This window comes from Charadrius vociferus, unplaced genomic scaffold (assembly GCF_000708025.1).
Source record: "Charadrius vociferus isolate BGI_N301 unplaced genomic scaffold, ASM70802v2 scaffold306, whole genome shotgun sequence".
NCBI lineage: Eukaryota > Metazoa > Chordata > Aves > Charadriiformes > Charadriidae > Charadrius > Charadrius vociferus.
Window position 1 is genome coordinate 1,818,570 of NW_009648963.1, and position 23,865 is coordinate 1,842,434.

At 40.0% G+C, this 23,865-nt stretch overlaps 1 protein-coding gene across 3 annotated transcripts in view; it reads right to left on the bottom strand.

Moving 5' to 3' along the window:
* The window catches only part of LDB2 (LIM domain binding 2), a 224,910-nt gene that overhangs the window by 32,897 nt on the left and 168,148 nt on the right, over positions 1 to 23,865 (bottom strand). For all 3 annotated transcript variants that reach the window (XM_009887633.1, XM_009887632.1, XM_009887631.1), the window contains exons 3-5: positions 22,753 to 22,925; positions 17,457 to 17,579; positions 15,751 to 15,834 (exon numbers count right to left, since the gene is read on the bottom strand). In XM_009887633.1, the coding sequence (XP_009885935.1) occupies positions 15,751 to 15,834; positions 17,457 to 17,579; positions 22,753 to 22,925 (380 nt within the window). The remainder of the gene's footprint in view (positions 1 to 15,750; positions 15,835 to 17,456; positions 17,580 to 22,752; positions 22,926 to 23,865) is intronic.

The following is a 23,865-nucleotide window of genomic DNA, read 5'->3' on the forward strand; positions in this document are numbered from 1 at the left end:
ATAATGGAAATCATTCTCATGTACCAAGACAGGAGACCACATACAAATTGCCTTCCAGCAATGGACTCTATATCATGCCAGCTCCTGAACTGTGCCCAGGAATTATTTGAGAATCAGCAAAGCAGGTCAGGGACGGCTCTTAAAGAGTATAGACGTTGCATTCAGGTACCTAAGAGCATCGCTGGATGATGTTTAATATACCAGGATGGACATAACTTAGGGTCTTAAATGGACAAATGACCTCTAAGTCTGACAGATCTGAATGGCTTAAGTACATAGAGGTATAAGTTGAATACATAGAAGAGCAACCACTATCACCTTCACTTCAACCTGCTGTTCAGTGGGTCTTCAATAAAAAAATGAATACTGAGAGCAAGGACTGCAGCACAGAAGTCCTCATTCTTAGTCAGCCACACTCCCTATCAGCTGAGGCAATCTGGCTCTTTTTAGTACTCTCCTTTCAGACCCAGGGAGCCATGCCCTCCTGGCTGCATCATGGCCCAGCTTCAATAGGTTGCTCACAGCACACACTGGGTTTTTTGCCTGTTCACGGTGCATCAGCCCGTGAGGTTTTGAACTCCCTCAGGTTAAGGAGGACATTGACCCATATGTCAAGATTTCTGGGCAAGGGTTCTGGAATACCAGATAAAGCCAGGAATCACAACCTCCAATGCTATGCTGTAAAAATAAACAAAAGAATGGCTGGCTGAAACTGGCATGGCACAGATCACAGAATCATAGAATAGTTTGGGTTGGAAGGGACCTTTAAAGGTCACCTAGTCCAACCCCCCTGCAATAAGCAGGGACATCTTCCACTAGATCAGGTTGCTCAGAGCCCCGTCCAACCTGACCTTGGATGTTTCCAGGGATGGGGCATCTACGACCTTTCTGGACAATCTGTTCCACTGTTTCACTACCCTCAGCATAAAAAATTTCTTCCTTAATCTAGTCTAAATCTACCCTCTTTTAGTTTAAAGCCATTACCCCTTGTTTTATCACAACAGGCCCTGCTAAAAAGTTTGTCCTCATCTTTTCTGTAGGCCCCCTTTAAGACCTGAAAAGCCGCAATGAGGACTCTTCTCCAGGTTGAACAACCCCAGCTCTCTCAGCCTTTCCTCATAGGAGAGGTGCTCCATCTCTCTGATCATTTTTGTGGCCCTCCTCTGGACCCACGCCAACAGGTCCGTGTCTTTCCTGTGCTGACAGCTCCAGAGCTGGATGCAGTGCTCCAAGTGGGGTCTCACCAGAGCAGAGTAGAGGGGGAGAATCACTTCCTTTGATCTGCTGGCCATGCTTCCTTTGATGCAGCCCAGGATACAGTTGGCTTTCTGGGCTGTGAGTGCACATTGTCAGCTCATGTCCAGCTTTTCGTCCACCAGTACCCCCAAGTCCTTCTTGGCAGGGCTGCTCTCAATCCCTTCATCCCCCAGCCTGTGTTGATACAGGGGGTTGCCCTGACCCAGGTGCAGGACCTTGCAATTGGACTTGTTAAACTTCATGAGGTTCACACGGGCCCAGTTCTCGAGCTTGTCCAGGTCCCTCTGGATGGCATCCTGTCCCTCAGGTGTGTCAACTGCATCACTCAGCTGGTGTTGTCCACAAAGTTGCTGAGGGCGCACTCGACCCCACTGTCTTTGTCATTGATGAAGATATTGAACAGTATTGGCCCCAGTATGGACCCCTGAGGGACACCAGTTGTCACTGATCTCCATCTGGACATTGAGCCATTGACCATTACCCTCTGGATGCGACCACCCAACCAATTCCTCATCCACCGGTGCCTGTGGTGTCCTAAGCAATGAACTCCAGTCAAAGATAGGCCTCTAACTGAAGTGGAGCCCGTAAGTCTGACTGTGGGTTTATGTCCTTCTGAGTATCCTAAATCTCCACACCTGTGTAATGGGTATAATGGCTTTTATAACAATATTGCTAGAATAAAAAATCAAAAATTGCAAAAAGATCAAATACTATGATGATGGCAGTGCAGGTAGATCTAGATATTCAGAGTCCACAGAAAATATGAGAAGGCATAACAAAATTCATTATAGGAAATGGCTTTACTATGCTAGAGCTTTCAGGCATGTTTTCAATGATGTCATGGACATACACTTTAGTAAATGTACGTGGATGAACTTTCTTCCCCTCTTTGTAATTATTTCTATTTTATAATAGCAACAAGAGCCTGCAGGCAATGCATTTTCTTCTACTTTTTGGATGGCTGAAGTCATCTGGTTTTCCTGATGCTACGCAATTCATTCAAGGTGTTTAATACTGATAACCAACCACAGATGCACTCCCTGGACTTTCCTATTGCCTCAGTAACAGACTGCCTAAAATGGACAACTAATATAGGGGTGCGTTTTTTTCAACTCAAACTGGGGAAAACACAGAATTTTATATTCATATAAAAATATCTATGTGATAAGCAAAACAAAAAAAAGTCATCACAGATTATTCCCTTCTGGGTTTTGTTTAATTTTTTTGAGCACTCCCAAGCGGGAGGTTGAATTGTTCATCACTAAAGGCGTTTTCTGCACAATCACAATTTCTATGATATCCTATAGATTCATACAGCCTTATTTATTAAAACACAGAGTTGAGTATTATTAAACGCATGTTTCTGACAGCCCCTGAAGATATGAATAAAGTAGCTAATGAGAAGAAAAACTGCCCATATTGCTTTATTCCCAAGGCACAGATCATCTTTAAGCATGACTGTGATGACAAATGGTTGTCTTCACCTTTATATACATCACCTTCCATGATTACACATATAGATGAATACCTTTTTGGACTGTATCCATAACTAGCCTCAGACACTGTCTGAAGAACTTGAGTCCAGCCTTACTAGTAGGAAACTGAGCAAAGATGAACTGTATTACTTGTTTGGGAAAGCATATGTTTATGCGCCTAAAAGAAATGAGTGTGAGCAAAATTGAAGCTTAAAAGCTTTGTCAAAGTAAGCTTGAAGAATATTAAACGCATGAACTTTTCCTCTAAGTCTTTTTTTCCCCTGTTTTGGCCTGATTTTTTTATAACTCGATATAATTCCACTGAAATCAACAACCCTCTTGCAGTTGAGACCCTCTGAATTTCTTTCTAATCTAATTCCTGTCCAGAAAGAAACTATAAAAGAAGAAAACTTTGAACAATGAAATCAAACACTGGAAGTTAAACATGTAAACTCCGTTCAGGTTTGTGTGAGAATATAAAGTAGGGGTAAAAGCTGACATAATACATCCATCTTGAGAAGTACTAAGCAGCCACAACTTCCATTTAAACAAAGGCATTATCAAGGACCAATAACTGCCTTCATAGCAGGTGTCAAAAAAGACTGCTTGCTTCTTTAATTTCACTTAAAGGAAATGGAGAGAAAAAATCTTAAAATATCATTCCAAACCAATCAGCATTGAAAAAGTATTTTGTTTTATATTTTGACCCTTACTATGATTTCTCTGTTTTTCTGTCCTCTTCAAGGAAATGGTCTTTACCAGAATTTGGTGCAAGAAACATGGGAGGACAGCATAAGCAGAGAAGTGAGAACATCTTCACAGACAGCATCCTTCTCAAGCTCCCTGGGGGGCTACAGGGCTTTGGCTTATGTGGGTAGATTTTGTTTCTGCTGCTTTTCCTCTTGCTTTATGTAGTCAGTGAAAAACAGTAGTGCTGCAGTAGTCAGTGAAAAACAAAAAGAAAGCTCTTGAAGCTTTTGTGGTCCTGTTTTTTTTGTCTAGAATGGTGTCGTGGTTTCAGTTGGGGTATAGTTAACTTTCTTACTAGCAGATGGTATAGTGCTGTGGTTTGGATTGGGATGGGAATAGTGTGATAGCGCACTGGTGGTTTTGATTGTTGCTAAGCAGTCAAGGCCTTCTGCTCCTCGTACTGCACCACCAGTAAGTTTGTTGCGGGGGCACAAGAAGTTGGGAGGAGACACAGCCGGAACAGCTGACCCCAACGGACCAAAGGAATATTCCATGTCATATGACATCATGCTCAGTATATAAAACTAGGAGAAGAAGAAGGGAGAGGGCAACATTCGGCACCGTGACGTTTGTCTTCCCAAATAACTGTTACATGTGATGGATCCCTCCTTTCCTGGAGATGGCTCAACACCTGCCTGCCAATGGGAAGCCGTGAATTAATTTCTTGCTTTGCTTCTGTGCACGGCTTTTGGTCTACCTATCAAGCTGTCATTATCTCAACCCACAAGTTTTTCCTCACTTTTACTCTTCTGAGTCTCTCCCTCATCACAACTGAGGGGAGTAAGCGAGCAGCTTCGTGGTTCTAGCTGCCAGCTGGGGTTAAAGCACAACAAAAGGAGGCAGCCTTTTCCCTCTAAACTGGGTTCGTACTCAGAAGAGTCTCGAGCAGTGCATAGGTGCTCCCTGTGGTCTCAGCAGAACCAGGCTGATTAGCAGAGGCTTGGGAGCAAGCCTTGGAGGTCAGAATATGACAGTGTCCCCATGTCATTTGCTGCTGTGAAGTTCACTGATTAATCTGATATTGTTCATACCTTGTATTTCTAAAGGTAATGAAATATATAAATACCACAGGAGAAGCTTTGCACCCACTAAAGCCACTGCTTTTTGAGATGTTGTTCTAGTTTGTATACTTGTGTAATTGAAAGCAGAATTTTTCCTTATCATTTATTATAGCAACATGAAGCTTACTTTAGGTAGCAAAGTGGCCCACAGTAGGAATCTAAATATTAAAATAAGACTATAGGAACCAACCTATCCTTATACTAATCTAGAAAGAATTTGAAGAAGCTGAGAAATAAAGAGACCAGACAGTCTTCAAGATACAATTAGCCACTAAGAAGGGGTGCAAAAGAAACAAAAAGTGTCATGAGTACGATTTTGCTGATAACATTGAAAGCCTCCAAGAACATACATTTTGTTCTGAATCATTTTTCATTCTCCTTACACTGTTAGCTATCATAATGAGCAAGCTGTATTTCATGTTCTGTTTCTTATTGCAATTATTTTCATAAAATTAATTCATTTTAAAAATTACATTGTTCAAGGGCACTTAGCAATAGAATATATGATATTCTCTCCTTTGTATGGCTGAATATTTCATCTCATACACTGGGAAAGAAAATCAGTAAAGCATCTGAGGATACACTGGAACACCACCACGACATTGGGAGAGTTCTAAAAACCAGAGACTTGCTATTAAACAGACTATAATAATTCAAATGACACCATAGCTCTAATACATTTTGTCAAAAGCTAATCAGTGGAAAAGTCCGGTGTAGTGTTCAGAAGACTGACATTTTACTTCTTTCCTTTGCATGTCACTATCAGAAGATTATTCCATTTTATATATCATTACTTTGTTTGGAAAGTCTCTAGAAAGAAGCCTCTGCCTTCTTGTAGGCTTGGGATTTACATTACATTGTGGTATAGAGTGGTAATAGTCCTGATGAAGCTGGTGCAGCAAAGCACCAGAGTGAGACAAGGTCTGCTCTGGAGGGTACTGTGATCTCTGACTAATCACCAACACCACTTTGTTTGGACGGTGCTTGTGTTTGCCTTGGAGGTTTTGATCCAGCATAGCTGGGTCCAATCCTGCGTTATAAATGAGATGCTATGAAACCTAGGCTACAGAATACAGCTGTGGGCTTTTTCTCACATGCTTCATATTTACTTTAGTAAAATCATCTTATCTTGGGTAGAAATGGTGCACAGTCCTTTAATTAAATCAGCTCTAAGTTTTTGCCTGAATGATTAATAAAATGAGAAAATTCTCTGTCTTGCTATTAAAGCACTATTCTTTTGTATTCTTTCATTCTTTTCCATTCCTAAACCCTTTCTTCAAATCAGATACCCATGTTGATATTTGTTCCTTTGGGCCTACCTAAGAACTATAATCTGTGGCTAAATCAAGTTAATTTTCTTTTGTCACAAAACTAAAAAAAAACCACCACCAAAAAAACCCAAGCAATAAAAATAACCAGTTGTTGTTGTTGTTCATGAAGCATGGCATTTTCATGGCTAAAATTACCCAAGGGAATGGAGAAATTAATTTCAATAAATTGGATTTTATGGGTACAAAAGACCTCTGAATAAATGAAAAACTATGAGATGACATTTGGATCAAAGGAGATATACCCATTGACACTAATGGATGTTGAACTGGATCTTTGATTAATAAACTGCCTTATTATGAAGTAACGTTGAGGTAGCAACACCGACTGGAAAAGGTAACAAGGCACAGGTTTAAGGAACTGATTTGGGGTAGGGAGGAATAGTCAATATAGCACAATTGTCTAGCTGTGCAGAACAGAGTACCAGAAATGACACAATTCAGACGGAAACCTCTGTTAACATTTTGATAGTGTCTTCCACATCCACTCTGCTCACAAGCCTCATGTATGCATCAATGCAGGTCTGGTTCAGCACCTTTGCTCATCGGCACTGCCAGTAGATTCTCCATGTTACATCCTACGGGTCTACCTTAGGTAAGGTAAACACAAAATCATGGGCTTCTGTTTATTAATTTGATACACCTCTTGATATTTCCTTTATCAGAAGGTATGCTTACAAATCAAAAACAATGCATGGATTTGCACATTAATGACCACCAGATAGACACTGATATTCATAAATGTGCACAAACAGCAGTGAAAAGGTTTAACAAAGTTTTCCGATAGGTTAGTACAAATTACCAGTATTTGTAATTAATTGGCTAATCAGTATGGCTCATAGGAAACCTACAAAAATTTGTGTTCCATTTATATCCATATGTGCATATATATAGATAGATTTTTGTTTTTCACTCAGAACCAGTGCAAAAAATCAACCCTTTCTTTTTCTGCTTATTTTGTTTTCAATTCAAGTTTTGTAAATTATGGTAATCTAGTATGAGCAAGAGTCTGCTCTAAATTGTACTGTTGAAAATCACTAGTCACTCTACTGAAGTGAATAAATGTTTAGCAGTGTGAAGCCATAATAGGTCTGACACAACTGCTATACTGTTCTCAAATCCAGAAGTAAGAAAGGGAAATTTACAGCTTAGGATCTGTAGGATTCCCCAGCCCTCTCTTGTCATCTCCTTTCAGTGCTGGCAAATTTGGAGATGAGGTCCATCTTCAAGACAGATGCCAGCTGATATGGATACATGCTGCTGCTCTCTTCCCTGCCCAGCACAAGTAGCACTCGGGGAGTGGTCATCATTTGGGTGTAAAGGACTAGGTTAGTTTTTTCATCAGATCAGTCTCCTGACCCAGCTCTGACAGTGCTTGCACCAGTACAAGGGAGGTGACTGGAAGACAAATTTAGCTTTGTGTGTGCCAGTCTCTAAAACCCACAGAAACCCAGGACTACTATTCTCTTTGGAAATGCTCACTCTATTTTACTGTTTAGAGTCACGTTTTGTTTCTTAGGGTGTCCTGGTTTCAGCTGGTATAGAGCATGATGTCTGTGGTATGAAATATTCCTTTGGCCAGCTTGTCCTGTCTACGCTGCCTCTCAGCTTCTATAGGAAGCTGAAAAAGTCCTTGACTTAATCTAAGCATTATTTAGCAACAACTAAAACAATATGCATTATCGACATTGTTCTCATACTAGATCCAAAACACAGCAGCTACTAGGAAGAAAATTAACTCTATCCTAGCTGAAACCAGGACATAGGGTTTCTGTTGTGCATATCAAATGGCAAGATTACAGCAGAAAAAAGTGGCAGTATACGGACAGACTGAATGACAAAGTGGGGAGGCATTCTCCATACAGACAAGGATCAGGGTGTCACACAAGAAAGATGAGTTTTTTCAGGAACATCCTAGAAATAGGACCAAACTCAGGAGCCTGAAGCAAACCTCCAATATATGTAGATATGGAAAAGCCAGAACTGATCTTGAGATGCATCAAAGAAGACCTCTCCTGCCACAATCGGTCAGCAGTAATGCTATTTTACCTATAGAAAGAGTAGCAGAGGAAGGGGAAGGGACAAGCAGGCTAACCATTGAATTTAACTACATATAGAAAATTATTTAAAAAGACTATATGATCTAGTTTCTTGTGATATCCTAATAAACAGACTCATGAAATAATCTTTCTGAAGATTAAAACCACGGGGTGAAAGGGGTATAGGATTCACTTTCCAAATCAAGAGCTTACCACAGGGCTGCCATAAGCTTTCCACAATGAATACTTCAGGTTCTAAAATAACTGCTTCCAAGAACAAAGATTTGAACCACCAGCTTTGTATTAAAGCCTATTTCTTGACCTCTCCTGAGCACCCACCCCTCCCTGCATAACAATTTGTACCAAACACCCATGGATATTTAATATTAAACAACTAATTAAAATTTTTGCTGTTTTCATTGCTTTGAACAAGAAGCTGGTTTTGGTGTTTTCAGGTCTTCATACAAATGGTACCTCTACAGCTCTCATTCCTAAACTTAATTAATAGTTATTATTATTTATGACTGCACTGCGTACTACTCCAAGCTTTAATTTGGTCTTCTAAAAAGAGAGCCTGTGGCTGTGTTCTTGGACTTTTTTTCTTCGTCTTTTTTCTTTTCTGAAATAACATTATTAGTTCAGATCTTGTAGCTTGTTTTTATATGGCTAGTGCTTTGTCTTGTCTCTCTTTTTCTCCCTTTTCCCCTTCTGACTTTTTTATTTTTAAACTGCTTCAACCTAACTTCATTCTGATTTCTTACTCATGGATGCTTCAAGGACTCATATCGCTGATTATCATCCTTCCATTGTCATTAGTCCAGACTTTAATTTTATTTCAAAGGTCATATGGTCTGTATGTCCAGTGGGCACGGTAGCTGGCTTGTGTTCATACACAATATATCTTTCTCCTTAACTGATACTCATGAGCCTGGTAGTGCCCTTTGTGTGAAGACTGGCCATTACCATCTTCAGGATACTGGTAAAATTTGCCATTTCTGCTAAAATCCTAATTTGTTCTCTAATTACTTGTACTCTGTTCCCATTCCCCATTTTTCACTGACTTCTGAAATTCCTGCTATCCACAGACACTAAAATCTGTTTCTTAGCCATAAGAAGCAGAAGTGGTCACTACCGCAGCAGCTCATTGTACTCTCCAAAGTCTGGTTTAAAATTGTCAATGATTTTTTTAAAATGCTATTGGGTTTGCACCATCTTTTTTTTTGCTTCTTATGTGCCACAGTTTTCCCATCTATATAATGCTTCATTTGTTTTAATAAAATGCTAATAAAATGGATGAAAAGCACACCACTATTATTGTTAACCACATGAATGTTATCTTTTCAAAAACATGTCCTATGCAGAGATTGCTTCAGATTCCATCTTCTCTTCAGAACATTTCTAAATTGGTGCTTCATGCTCTGCCCATCCCATCTTCTGCAACTGTCCCAATCTCTGCTCCCTTGTCCCACCCACTCCATCCTGATCACTTCTTTTTTAAAAATTTTGTGGTATCGTTTTCCCTGATCATTCCAGCTTATGATGGAATAACTCTTGATATAACTATTCTGTTATGCTGTGTCCTTATTAAAAAAGGGAAAAGCTAACATTTGACTGTATGAGCTGCTGTAAAGAACACATTTCTTCTCATTTATTATTCTGAAAGTAACATATAACACTGTCTATAAAGCGTTAGATGCATAAAAGAGAGGAACAGAAACCACTCTGATGATTACTAAAATAAATGCGAAGAAATTACATTACCAGAAAACCTTGGCAGAATCAGCTAATTATAGTTGGCACAGATAGATTGCGGATAGCCAGCTATAGTCATCTGAATCCTTCTGTGAGAACCCTCTGAATTTGACTGCATTTTCCTAGGAAGAGCTGCCCCAAGCTGAATTGGTGTAGGTTGAAAAATTCCGTCATTTATAAGAATGAAGTCTATAAAATGTTGTGTCTGCTTTCAGCATCTCCAGTTCTGAGGATTCTTTAAAATTTTGACAGCTTTCACAGGAAAAGCTCCAGAATGATTAAATGATCCAAACCCCCTCCTTTGAGTGCCTGTGAACCCTTCTTCTTCGTACCCATTAGTCTTATGAACTTCTTCTATTCATACTTCTATTCACTGAGCCAGCAGTGTGCCCTTGCTGCCAAAAAGGCCAATGGAATCCTGGGCTGCACAGGGAAGAGTGTGTCCAGTAGGTTGAGGGAGGTCATTCTCCCCCTCTACTCAGCACTGGTAAGGCCACAACTGGAATACTGTGTCCAGTTTTGGGCTCCCCAGTTCAAGAGGGACAGGGAACTACTGGAGAGAGTCCAGCGAAGGGCAACCAAGATGATTGAGGGATTGGAGCATCTCCCTTATGAGGAAAGGCTGAGAGAGCTGGGTCTCTTTAGCCTGGAGAAGAGAAGGCTGAGGGGAGACCTTATATATATAAGGTCTACATATAAGGCATACAAGTATCTAAAGGGTGAGTTGAAGGAGGATGGAGCCAGACTCTTTTCAGTGGTTCCCAGTGACAGGACAAGGGGCAATGGGTACAAGTTGGAACATTGGAAGTTCCATTCAAATACAAGGAGAAATTTCTTTACAGTTAGGGTGACAGAGCACTGGCACAGGCTGCCCAGGGAGGTTGTGGAGTCTCCTTCTCTGGAAATTTTTAAGACCCGCCTGGATGCAGTCCTGAGTAACGTGCTCTGGGCAATCCTGCTTTAGCAGGGGAGTTGGACTAGATGATCTCTAGAGGTCCCTTCCAACTCTGAAAATTCTGTGATTCTGTGATACCCGTTAGGATACAGCATCTCGCTACACGATCTCATACTCTGTTTCCCTAACACACCCCATTCAGTGCACAGCACAAAGTAAATGCAGTTACTGTGTGTAGAACTGCATTTGTACCTGCTGAAGACAAGGAAAGGTGACAGAGGCATGAAGCAGGGAACTGCAGAACAAGGAAGTATGAGCTTAGAGTAACCCAATGCTGCTTTAACAAACTGCCCCTGCTCCCAAAGTCTACTGTGGTACTAAGTAATGGAAAAAGCGTTTTCACCCTTTTCAACTATATAGCTAGCCTGAGACAACGGACTGCATCCAACGGCAATAGTTTTGTTATTAGTATATGGGATGAGATGAAATTCCAAGTGCTCTGCAAAATCAGACAGTTGCTTTCTCAGAATGGCCACCTCCCCTTAGCTGACCCCTCTGAGTGCTCCGGTGCTCATCCGTGTGCCTCAGTGCCACACATGCACAGTGGGAATGACAATGCCTCTTCAAAGGGTAGGTGCTACGCAGCCCTTAACTTTTGCAGTTGAGGTACCAGAGTGACACTGCAGAAAAGCCTACAAGGAAATGAGCAGGACTGGAGCACTTGCTACTGAGTGAGTGCTCATCACCCCCTGCACTGTGTGCGTCAGGAAGTCTGTGGGAAACATGATGCATGATGACGTAGTTAGAAGATGATGATATAATGTAACTCAGAAAGGCAAACAAATTCATGTTGCATGGGTGACTATAAATACAGCATCTCTTTTTTCCCCGAGCAGCTGACTTTGCATCCTTAACACGCTTGTATGTAATTTTTCTCCTTCTTCACTGAAGATACACAAAGAGCAGTAAAATATTGACCAGGTAACTGCCACAAACTGTTACACATTAGGAGCAAAATAGCTCCCAAATGTTCATATCCTTTCCATGCATGAAACTGTATTTAGAAAAGCAAATTTCCCTGCACATTAAAGGAAGATGATGCATGCGTGTCTATTTTACATGTGCAAAAGAAAATTTTGCATACACAATGGTTATATATACAAATGGCTTTTGATTGCAATGTAAGTATTGCCTTTAGAAAATTGTGTCCCATTAAATAATTCATATTATCCTCCTAGCAGAAGAAATCTAAGAGTGTCTAGTGAGTAACTAAATTAGTGAAAGTGGGGATTCAGAAAATATTGTCCTCTGTATTGCAATAGTAACACTTTATTATTGGTTTATAGAGAAAACAAATAAATTGGATAATATGTAGCTCAGGTAAGCCTTGGCTAATATAGCCATACAGGATGTAAGGGGAAATGGGAGTGTGCCTTCCCCTGCCTGGATACCTCTCCTGACGCAGAGCAGGAAGGCTCTGCCACGCTCTCACTTTGCAAGGGCAGATACAGATTTGGCTCCATGAACACCAATAAACTGGCTACCAGAGCAGACCCACAGCGTAGGGAGGATGCAATAGCTGAACCTGGGGAAGAGCACTAAGAAATCACTCCAACCCAACCAGTGCAAGAAAGCAGAGACAAATTTTGAAAACCTGCTGGGCAAGACACAACTGTATTTCAAGACTTAGGCTAGGTAGTCCTGCCTAACTGAAAGTAGGGGCTGGCTTTTTTATAATGTCAGAAATTTTGAGAGAATAAATCATTTTATAGAAGGCAGCAAGAAACATTTGAGCTCCAAATCATGAATAGTGCTTCTGGTATAAAGCTACTGTTTTTAGAGTACATTCAAATCCATTACGCATTGAAGATCTAAATAAAATAGCTGAGCAGCTAGAAAATTACATAGGAATAAAATAAGAAGGTAATGTGTGGGGACTAAATTATTGTAGCTTGGTGGAAACTGTTCTTCTAAGTGTTATCTCCATCTTCAAACTCTGTACAGGATTCCTGTTTGTTCCTGGACTTATACCGACTGAGACTAGGATACAGGTCTTGGCCTTATTATCTGATAGTTTGTAATATCTACTACTTGATGACTTGATGAGAAATTACATTTTAAAAAGCTTGATATTAATTTAAAACCTACAAGGTTTTCCTCATTATTTCTGAGACAGCCTATTCAACTCCTAGTCAGCAGCTACAGCAAAGTATGCTGACCCCATTGATGAGGTAATCAATTATGCTGGAACAAAACAAACTAGTAACGAGAAAGAAAGGAAGCCTATGGTTTTATACAGAGCCAGAGAAAACAGGGAGAAAGAGCATTTGGCAAATGACACAGGACAAAACATTTCATTTCCAGGTTCCAAGAAGATATATTTTAAATTTGTATTAAATATAATTTACAGAATCAATGTTCTTCTATGCTGGACAGCTTTACTCAGAGTGAATGAAGACAAACCAGGGCACGCATCCAAAGTTGTGGCTCTACAGGCATGTGACACACTGGAATGGAGGTTTACATGCCAGCAACTGCAATTATCCCAACTAGCAATGATTTAGCATTCCGTGATGTCTAGAGTATAAAAAATCCAGGCTGTACCTTTATATCACAACCATCTGAAATCCAGGTTTAAATTCTGCCTTTAAAGAGACTGCAGCACAGCTTGCTGCTATGTGCACGTTGGAGAATAAAAATGATTAATTCTGCCCATCAGTGAAGTTTTCACTTATGAGTATCACAAGCCTTTGCTGTGTGCAGCAGAAAAAAAATGAAAATCATTTTTATGCTTAGTTTCAAATACTTATTTGAAACCATGTAACAGCGCTAATTACTAAACACTGGGAAGACTGAATAAAATATCATAAAATGCTGACTTAAAAAAAAACAAAAACCAAACCACAAAACAAAACACCTTAAACCTAAGTGCATTTACCACATTCCTTATTTCTTCAGTGCATGATTTTACAATCCCAAGATCAGAAAAGATTTTCATGTTAAAATTAACAGAAGAAAGTAATTGGGAAAGAAGTAAATCAAAATGGAAATATATCATCTAATATGAGCTCCCATGATGAGCTGAACCTCTGAAAAAAGAGCAGAATGATCAATTGCTCACCACAAGAAAGAGAGACGCAAGGATTGGCTTGGGAAAAAAAAATAAATTTCCTTTTGGAATCACCTCAGCAGGAGCCAGAGGAAGCTTTGCACCCAGAGACCTAATGTTGTCTGTTAAGCTAACAAAACTAGTCTGGAAGAAGAAAAAAAGTAAGACTTCATCTTTTCATCCCCTTCCACTTCACTGCTCATCTCCCTAGTGCTTATCTTGATCCCAGTTTTCTTTTTCTGAGGATTTTTTTTCTCCCTTCCCCCCTTCCTTTCTTTCTCTTTTTTGATGCTGACCGGGGGAGCAGCATGGGTGCCTGATGCCAGCTGCGTCCTAACAGGGACCCTGCCTTTCTCATTTGCATTGTCAGCATTTGCACATTCAGCAATTACAGAATATGCCACAAAGGACCCGGAAGGGGTCGGTGATAGAGACAGTGCTGCAAATTCAGCATGGCGCTCTGAGCCTCACAGAGGACAGGTACTGAGTACTGCGGCTGGTGTGGGACAGCCCAAAAGCCTGCCAGTGCCTCCAGTCGTGTTAAGTGGATTATGACCTCAAAAGAAGTGCAATGCCTTGTGTCACAGGAAAATTCAGGAAGAAAATATGGAAATAGTCTTCCTAAGTCAGCTGTTTCCTGCCCAGTTTGCCACGAGGGTGTAAGGCAAAACTTGGCATGACTTAGGAGGAATGCCCAATGGGGATTCCTGAAGAATGTGCTCTAGGATGCTTCACCACGAGGCAACAACAGTGTGGCTACAGAGGTGTTGCCAAAGCGCAATGGTCGCTCTCTGTATCAAACCAGAGACTAAACTAACTGAGAGAATACACTACCCACAACATACACATATTATTCTTGTACTTACACATGGAAAAATTCTCATGCAATGTATTATTCATCTGAGGTTTTATGCCATATTCTTCTTTCAGTTACGCTACAGCAGACCTGCCCTGCATAACTCAGACTATAATTTGAACAGTAACTTTTATGCTAACACCACAAAAGCAACAATCAGGAACATCTTATCATGTTGGGAGAGTTAGGACAACCACAGGCTGCCTGTAAGCTGTAGGGATAGTGGCTCAGTCTGCACACTGGCCTCCTTAGAGTTCAAAACATTCTGGGGGTAGGACTCCATCCAGAGGGAAGGCATTACAAAGATCATAGACCTGAATGAAACGCAACTAAAATATAGACTATCAGGTACAGCTCTACATTAGACTGAAAATAACTGCATTTTGCTAGTGTTCTTGTTATCTTAAAAAAGCATCTTGAATAATTACTCACACAATTAAAAGGAATAAAATCAGATATTCTTGGTCAAGTTAGCTTGGTGTATCATTGAGTAATTTGCCTCATTTTATCTACTAATGGCATGTCTAGAAATAAGAAATATCTGAATTTTAACCTTGAAAGATGAACTCTACAAACCTGTATTTCAGCGTATGCATTGTAAGCCCACACCAGGGAATGCTTTCAAAAATAAAAATAAACTTTCAAACTTTGAATGCACTTTAAGGGTCAAAAAGCAATGGGAACAAATGCATTATTTAATCATAAAAAACATTCAGCGCAGGGCTGAGGAGGGAACTCAGGCTCCCAGAGGCAAGTGAAGTGAGGACTGCTCTGAGGGGCTGCTGCAAACGGGGCTGGAGCTGAGCTTTCCCTCAGCCCTGCCTCTGCCTGGGAGAGGTGGGGAGGTCGCAAATCTGGAGAAGGCAGGCAGCTCTTAATAAGAATGAGCTGCCATTTTCTCAGGAACAGTGAAGCAGAGAGGAAAAATGGTGAGGAACTTCTTGCTAACAAAAAATGAAGCCATTATTCAAAACTGAGAAGAAAGACCTTTACAAGTATTGGCTGCTCACACATTGCTTCGACTCCATGATAAAATTCTTATCCTTTTTAACTGCATGTTGTTACCAGCTACATCTTTATTAGTGTCTGTGTTTCTCCTTCATCCTCATTAAGAGTAAGGTCCATTTCTTACCTGACCAACACAGGCTCTGCTCTCATTACCTTGACTCAAAGCTAACAGTAACTTTAAAAAAATGCTCACAATAATCACCAGCTATAGTATGCTTACCCTGAGGTAGTTGAGGGTGAAGTTTGTCAGACCCATTCGAGTGATGTTTTTGGACAGCTGCTCCAGCACCTGAGGGTCTTGTGCCTAAACAACAGAGGAAAAAAGAATTTTCACTTTGCTTTTTGTCTATTTGTTTTTCTCTATGTGCTTGGTGGATTGCAGGGAGGGTTCTCTGAAGAGAGATGCCATTCCTATGGAAAAAATACACATTGATGCTAAATTTATGTCATAAGCCACAGAGTTCTGTCTGCACAGGAAAACGCAAAACCTTATGAAATTGGAACAGAATAAAGACTGTTTTCCCATACCTTCTTTCTGTCCCTACCCATTCAAGAGATAGACCTAGGAGGTCTGGTCATGCACAGGGGGGGCAAGCGAGCAGGGCCCCACCAAAGAGCTTTCTGAGGGATCAGAGTACACTTTGAGCCTTCCATTTGTTGGCTGGGAGTCCCAGGAGACTAAGCACATAAAGGCACGAATAAAGAAGGTATTGCTTTCTTTTTGTGGATCAGAAACTGAAGCAGAGAGAACTCATCAAGGCACCTTCAGCAGAGCTGATCACCTAAGTGGCATTAAGCACAGGCTGGAGAACCCTTCTGATCTAAGTTATTTTCCCAGAATTAAACAGGAAAAATGCAAACACAGTCCTTCTCTGACCCTAGCCAGAAGCTTTACCTGTGAGACCAGCCTCCTCTTTAAAATGAGATCAATCTCATTACTAAAATTAATACCTGCTGGTTGCTGCCTAACCTGGTCTACTCTCTTTGAATTGCAACCCTCTAAATACATATTGTTGCTCATGGCCATCCTCATTGTCCCTTAATGGGATACTGTCGAAGAGTTCAGAAGATCAGCCTTCTAAAATAACCCTAAGGCAGAAATGGTGGGGCAGATTTTCAAAAGTATTTTCTTCAGGCCTGTAATAGCATTTTACAAAAAGGCCAGGCTGCTTAAGTTATTTAAAATTCCTCACTAAGAATATCTCTTTATCTATGGATATCTAAGTAACTTGATGTCAGAATATGGGCACATATCTAGGGCTCTGTTCTTACCCTTTACAAAACCACAGTCCTGCAATTAATTTTGTATGTGGAGCACTACTAATCTGAATGATTCTACACTGCAGAACTGAAAGTGGCAACAAGACTCTGTCCTTTGTTTTTCCTCAAAAATTGACTTTCTAATAGTTTTACTTCAACCTGTAGAATATTTAATAATTTAATATTCCATTGTGTGTATTTTCATCCAATCCAAAAAAAATGTCTTGAAATGTGAAAAAAAAAAATTGGATTAAAATTCCAAAGTTTCTAAGCAAATATTTGGCAATTACTTATTTTCTGTCTCATACAAGGGTAATAGTTTGCTTAATTTAAAGCCAAAATATCATTCGTACCTACAATGATGAAAATCCACTGAATTTAGTATAGTTCATATCAATAAGAACAGATTATGGGCCCAAATCCTACAGACCACCAAACGGGACTAAAAGGAAAACTATGTGCTAAAACAAAATGAAAACATAGCAACAGTGGCAACAATAGAGCACTGAGAAACAAGGGAGAGATGAAAGAACTTGTAAATGGATGTAGTTGCAGGCAAAACAAAATATTTATAGTTAATTGCCTTGGGTGTGAAATTTGCTGGAGTTCTTCATAAACCTAATCTCATCTCTTTGCATTAGGTCAAGTGAAAAAAGGATTACTTACATGCATGGCTAGAATGCTGCGTGGGACTAATTCTCTGTACTGTCTAATAGTAAAGTGCCATGTTTTTATTCTCATAAGATCATCAAAAGTAAACTCCAAGATAAGACGTCCTTCTGTGCATACCTAGAATACATAAAATGCATGAAATAAATTCCCAGAAATTTTGTTTTCAATGGTATTGTATCATCGATTAAACAACATTCAAAAATATCAGAGCAGTATTCTATTGCTCATCTGCGCTAGATTAATTGTTTTTCTTTCTCTTGGGGAGAAAAAAGAAATGTGGGAAAATGACTTCATAAGCCTTACCACAGAGACGGTAACTTATAATACTATAGATTTTACAGCATTTTGCAAACATAGAATATTGTGTGCGCTAAATCTTATTTATTGCATAAAAAAAACTTTCCCTTGCAGTTCGCTACTGCTAATTAATGACTGAACCTCACAGTGGAGGTGGCTGTGGTGCAACTGCACACACTTCATGTCAAGTTGCTGAACCAGTCATTCCCAACCTGTTTTATGTTGCCCTTTCCTTACAATAGCTTGGCATATAAACCTTCCCTCCGTGTCCAGTTGGAGTACACAGAGCCCTGAATGTCTGGGGCCAAACCTGATTTTTTTTTCCCTTTTTTTTTCCCCTGCTTGTCTTTTCAAGTGTTCTTGGCTTTTCCAGGCATTTTATCCCATTTTTATTTTTCATTTCTTAACTACTTTTATTAACCCCACCCTTCCAAGGAAAGCCAGATGGGGTGTCTGCCATCAGGCTCCATGAGCCACGGCAGGTTTGAGAGCCAAGGGAGCGGAGAAGAGGTTGCAGTCGTAGACAACGGCGCTACTTCCACAGAAATTGGCTCACGCAACTTTGTGAGGGATCTTGTCTGACAAAGGAGAGACAATATGGCCAGAATAAATGCAGCAAGTGGGTACTACCTGGAAATGAAAGGCAAAATAAATTACTGGGGACTTCTAAACAACTGTCCACAACTTTATGTGGAAAAAGCGCTGTGGCAGTGGTGGTCTTTAAGGTGCAAAATACATGCCCAGCATGATAACCTGACTGGACTACTGTAAATGATGCATGATCTGAAAATTAACTTCCTCTTTTGTGGATTTTTTTCTTTAAATTGGATGTTTAGACTTACAATTCCTATTCAAAGTAAATTTGCAATTGCAGGGTACAGAGATATTGTGGAAACAGGGTGTAACAGCTTTCAATAGAAAAAGTTCCTGTTATTTTAATTTTAATACAACTAATATTTGATTGAACAACTAGCCATCCTAGATTCAGTTAAGTCTGTTGAGCCTTTTTACAAGCCCCAACTCGGACTTGGCTAGTTCCCACTCAGGCAACGTGTGGCTTTTCTGGTTAACAGTTCACTTAATGTCATCACAGCTTTTCCTCCTGCTTGTTTCTGCAAAAACATGTAGGTAATTTTAACAGGCATACTATATAGAAAAATCATTGTAGACCTATGAAGGAGAACCTTGCAACAGGTTCCCATCTACATACCTTAGTGATGCCTTCAAATTTTTAATGTGACTTCTTTTGTAATTTGACCCTGATTTTGATTTTCTTATCAGTTGCATTATGATAAGCAATTACACAGAGGTACACATGTGCACACATAAGGATTCATACAAGCAGAGAAATATTTCATACTAATGTTACTGTGTTGAAGCCAAAAATCCCGGTTACTGACCACTTAACATGAAAATATTTCAGGTTTTAAATATTTTTTTTATAATAATACCTGTGGCTTCTCAAATGTTTCTTCTGTTAAGCTCAAAACCTCACAGCTCTTAACAGATTTATGTTCTGCATTGGCATTAACAAATTTTAATAGAAAAACTGAAACACATACCTCATATCACAGTGGTAAAAATGTATACATCTTATAAAGGAATTTAATTTCCTTATGTAGAGCAGAATTTTACACATTGCTTTTAATCAATAAAATTGTCGCAGTTCTTATTTTAAATGGGCCTCTTTTAAAATTTTTTTTAAAGCTGCCTTTTACATAGAATCCAAAAAATCAAAAGGGTCTCCAATTAAGAAAACATTTTCTGTTGTGCTGAATTCATGTTACCGTACTGTGAGCTCTGACATTTTGTTTCTGTGGTAACCAAAATCAGCTGATTAGTTGGCATGGCAACAGAAAAGATGTAATCCCAGCAGACACACTCTAATCAATGCCCCCAGCACAGATGGTCTCCGGAGGATCAACAAGAAAGAGGCTGGCAGGCATTCAGTATATCACGTGATTGCTCTAGACTAGGCCAGGAAAAAACTAAAAAAGAACATTTCTCAAACTAACCAATAGCTTTTTAACCCCTTCATTGCACTTATTAATTGTAGGAATTTCAACTGCTCGCACCTATGAAAACCAACTTTGGTCTTATTGCTCAGTGTCTCGCTCTCCTAACACCGGGCATCTTTAAAAACTCTTCCCTCCTATTAATGACCATTTCTCACACCTGACTCCGTGCTTGAAAAGGAACCTAATGCTTATACAATTCTGGGAAATGCCTGAGATGATTGTTAGTAAGGATTAAAATCACTGAGTTTCAAGGGCTTCACCTATATAATCCAGCTGATGGCCCCACTGTTGGGCACAGGAAGAGAATGGTTCGAACATGGGGTGCTCACTGCTCTAGCGGTGAAGGCAAAGCTCGCCTCTGCCAATCTATCCGGAAATGTAAATAAACATCGCTAACTGCAGAAAAACAGTTTGCCTACACATAAAGTTGGAGTGTCGGTAAACACAGTGAAAATAGAGACTTAGGACGACTCCTAAAGCTTTCTTTTACCTGGAGAAAAAATGAAGCATTTACCAGGTAAACAAACATGGTAGTTAGGGCTTCAGTCTCTTCTTTTACCACATTTAATTCCTCCCATTGAACCGTATTGACTTCTTTGTAGTATTTATTTATACCTTGATAAAACAATTCTAAAGTGTGTGACACTTTACAAGGACCTCTTGCCCTCTCAAGACGAGTTGGATTACTCTTATTGTTGCTATTAGGCATGTTCTAGCCATATTGTTTGAAAAAATATTTGAAATGCCATTTCATGTCTTCGTCCAATACTGCAGTATACAGTCAGTTGTTCTAACTAGGAAAATGTCGAAATGAATAAAACGCAGCTGTGGATTCCTGATTCAATACGTGATGAGAACTGTGTCAGCCCATTATATTAGAAGTTAGTGAATTTGTAGCTTGCAACTTGTGAAATTGAAACAGCTATTAACAAATATAGTTTGTACTTTTGTATCAAAAAACTCCTTTGTGGTAGTTTCACTGGGTCAAACTGAGACATGTTCTGAATCTGAGGAGCTATGCAGTCCATTGGAGTGCTGCTTATTATGGGAAGTCTGCTTTGTTCCACCACCAATGCTGTGAGAGTTCGCAGTTTACCTTTGGGTACAAGATCTGTACCCTCAGTATCTCTTCTAGAAGTTACACAAGCACAGCTGAGACAACATTCTACTCTAACTTATTTCTGAGAGTGTAATATATTCTTTTCTCCCGTATTCCACCAACTACTGTGTTTTATTTCAAATTTGCTCTTACTAACACAGCCATATTTTAAACATACAGCCATTAAAACCCCCTAATTTTTCTTCTAGAATCCAAATCGCATCCCCACCCAGAACTTTTCTACCAGGATACAGAGGTTTATACTGGAATCTGCAACAGAAATGTCAGGGCTGAAGCAGGCGGTGCGTTGCCAGGGCTGCAGTGCCCACGGAAGGTCTCACTGCGCACAGCTGGATGGTGCCACGGGAGGCGACTGTGGCCCCGCTCACACGAGGTGTGCCACCAGCCAGGTCCCTGCTGCTAGTCTGTCTTCGACTTTCTGGATTCTGGTCTCCTTTCCAAACTAACAACACTGTAATGTGCTGTCATGATAAGTAAAAGAAACTAATTTAACCAAGAAAAGTGTGTTTTGTTTACTGATTAAAAAACCCCCACCCTTTTACTTGCTATTGCATTAAAGCTAACACAAAGGGAAATGGCAGAAATTGTTTTATGGAGTTAACGCGAAGAAGCAGCTACTGTATACCCTCGTTGTGTCCTCTGCACATGGCCAGCACACATAAATCCTCATGGAAAAGAGGTGCCACCTAGGAATATCTGGTTTCTTTGCATCTCTCTCTCTCTGTTTGTGTCTGTGTAAGTCACAGGGAGCTGGAGTGGGAGAGCTGGAACAACGACACCATTAAATGCACACCTCCCAACTCATCAGTGCTCCGCACACCAGCCGCTTCCTCTCCCTCTTCTTTGAGCCCCACTCCAAGAGCCACGAAGATGTCAGGGAAGACACTACGAAGGGATGGGACTCACATACGTGCTAACACAGCATAAGCCACGTGGGCCCTGGTCATGATGCTGTCAACAGCCGGTGCCTTTTTTTTGACTCTAAAACCTCCACAGTCCTGCAGGCCAAGGGCAACATGGATGGGAAATCTCCTTGTGCTGCTCCTTCTCCTTTTGTGCTTTTCTCCATGCAAAGGTTAAAATTCATACAGATGAACATGTACAAGATGGAAAATCATAGTTTCCTGTTAATTTACCTGAAAGGGTACATTTCCATTTTGAAAATCAATTTACTGTTTTTTTTAATATAAGAAAAATTTTGCTTTAATTTGTATTTTCCACCTTTTTTGTACTTTTTTTTTTTTATAAATACATGGCACTCAGTTTAATTACAGGACTAGACGTGGCCAATGCATGAAGATAATTCACTATCAATTACAAATATTGAAAATTCACGAACTGCCTGATCCAGAGCATGTTTAAATCAATTGACTCTTTCTTGCCCTTTGGACTGGCATCCTACTGTATTAAATCACTATTTTCATAGAGATTTATAGTCCTTGGACTGGGTAAGTATCAAATGTATAGCATACCATCTCAAATGGTAGGTCCCAGCAATGTGAAATCTCATTGTTGCTTTAAATTCAAGCCCAGAGAAAAGGAGATGGGCAGGTTGAATTTAATTCACGTACAGCTGATGGTTCTGGCAACCTGGCATTATGTGCTTCTCTTGCAATCTTTCTGGGAGAATTGCAGGGGATGCCCAAAGAATTTTCCAGTCACGTAATGAATATAGAAAATAGTAATTAAATGGCTTCAAGGGTTTTCAGTATTAGAAATAATCTCAGTCTACCAGAAAAATGCAACAGCCAGTATTTTTCACCCTTATACACACTGAAAAAGAAAGAAAGAAAGAAAGAAAAAATCAACAAAAAAAACAAACCAACAACATGCTTTATTGAGTCTTCCCTGTTACCTTGGTAAACATGGGTTTTCCATGCTGAGTGACCATGGTGCATTGATCACAGTCCACTGTGATGGATGAGTTGTGGTATGACTCTTTTGAGTGCTTGAGAATGTAATACAGGTCTGTTACACCTCCTTCAAAGACAGTGCTAAAATAACGAGGAATGAGGGTCCTTCCAATTGCTGTGAGGAAAATACAAAGCAGAATTCAGCAAATGCTCTAGGTTATAAAATCTCAGACTATTTGCTAACAGAGCATGAATAATTTTAAGCGCAATGAAATCAAACTTTCATTTAAAGAATATAATACTTGTTCTCTGTCTGCTGCAGAAATGAAGTTGCGCCTGCTCCCATTGAAATCAATGAAAACGGCTTACTCCAGTCAGAGGGAGTGGGCTCATCTTATTTAATCATTTCACATTGATGGTGAGTTAGAGTCACTCTTGAAACCATCTGCAAGGTCTTTTGTCCCAAAGCAATTATTATACAGAAAGTCACATGGTGTCAATTATGACTGAAAGTTGGATATTACTCATAAATGTATAAATACAAGTGGTGAGCATTTACAGAAATATACTCGTACACCCAAAAAGGCAAAGCACATTTATATAGGGGGGTTGCGTACACATATAAGTTTGTCTGTGTGTGGGCACATGTATATTTATATATACCCACCCACACATACACACACCCACACACACACCCCCACGCTCGTATTCTTGATTGAATAGGAGGGCTACTGCTGAGAAATCAGAGTCCTGGGGATTGAAGAAGAACCTGAGAGCGCAATACGATACATGTTACACAATATATGATTACCTACAGGTCTATCTGAGATCTCTTTAGAACAGAAGTATGTATGCGATAGCCTAGACAGTCTGATCCGACATCTGAACTAGCTTATACACACCATTTAAACCTCAAACTATGGACTCAAGGTACCCAACTCTGAAATATTTACTTGGCCAAAACTGTCACTGAAGTCACAACTCTCACTTCAATAGCAGTTTCAGGTAAGTTCTACAAGGTCTAATTCCAAATACATAATAGTAATAGTGAGCTTCTGGGTGTATTTCAGATGCACAAGCTAGCAGAAGCACTGACATCAAAGGCAATTATCTCA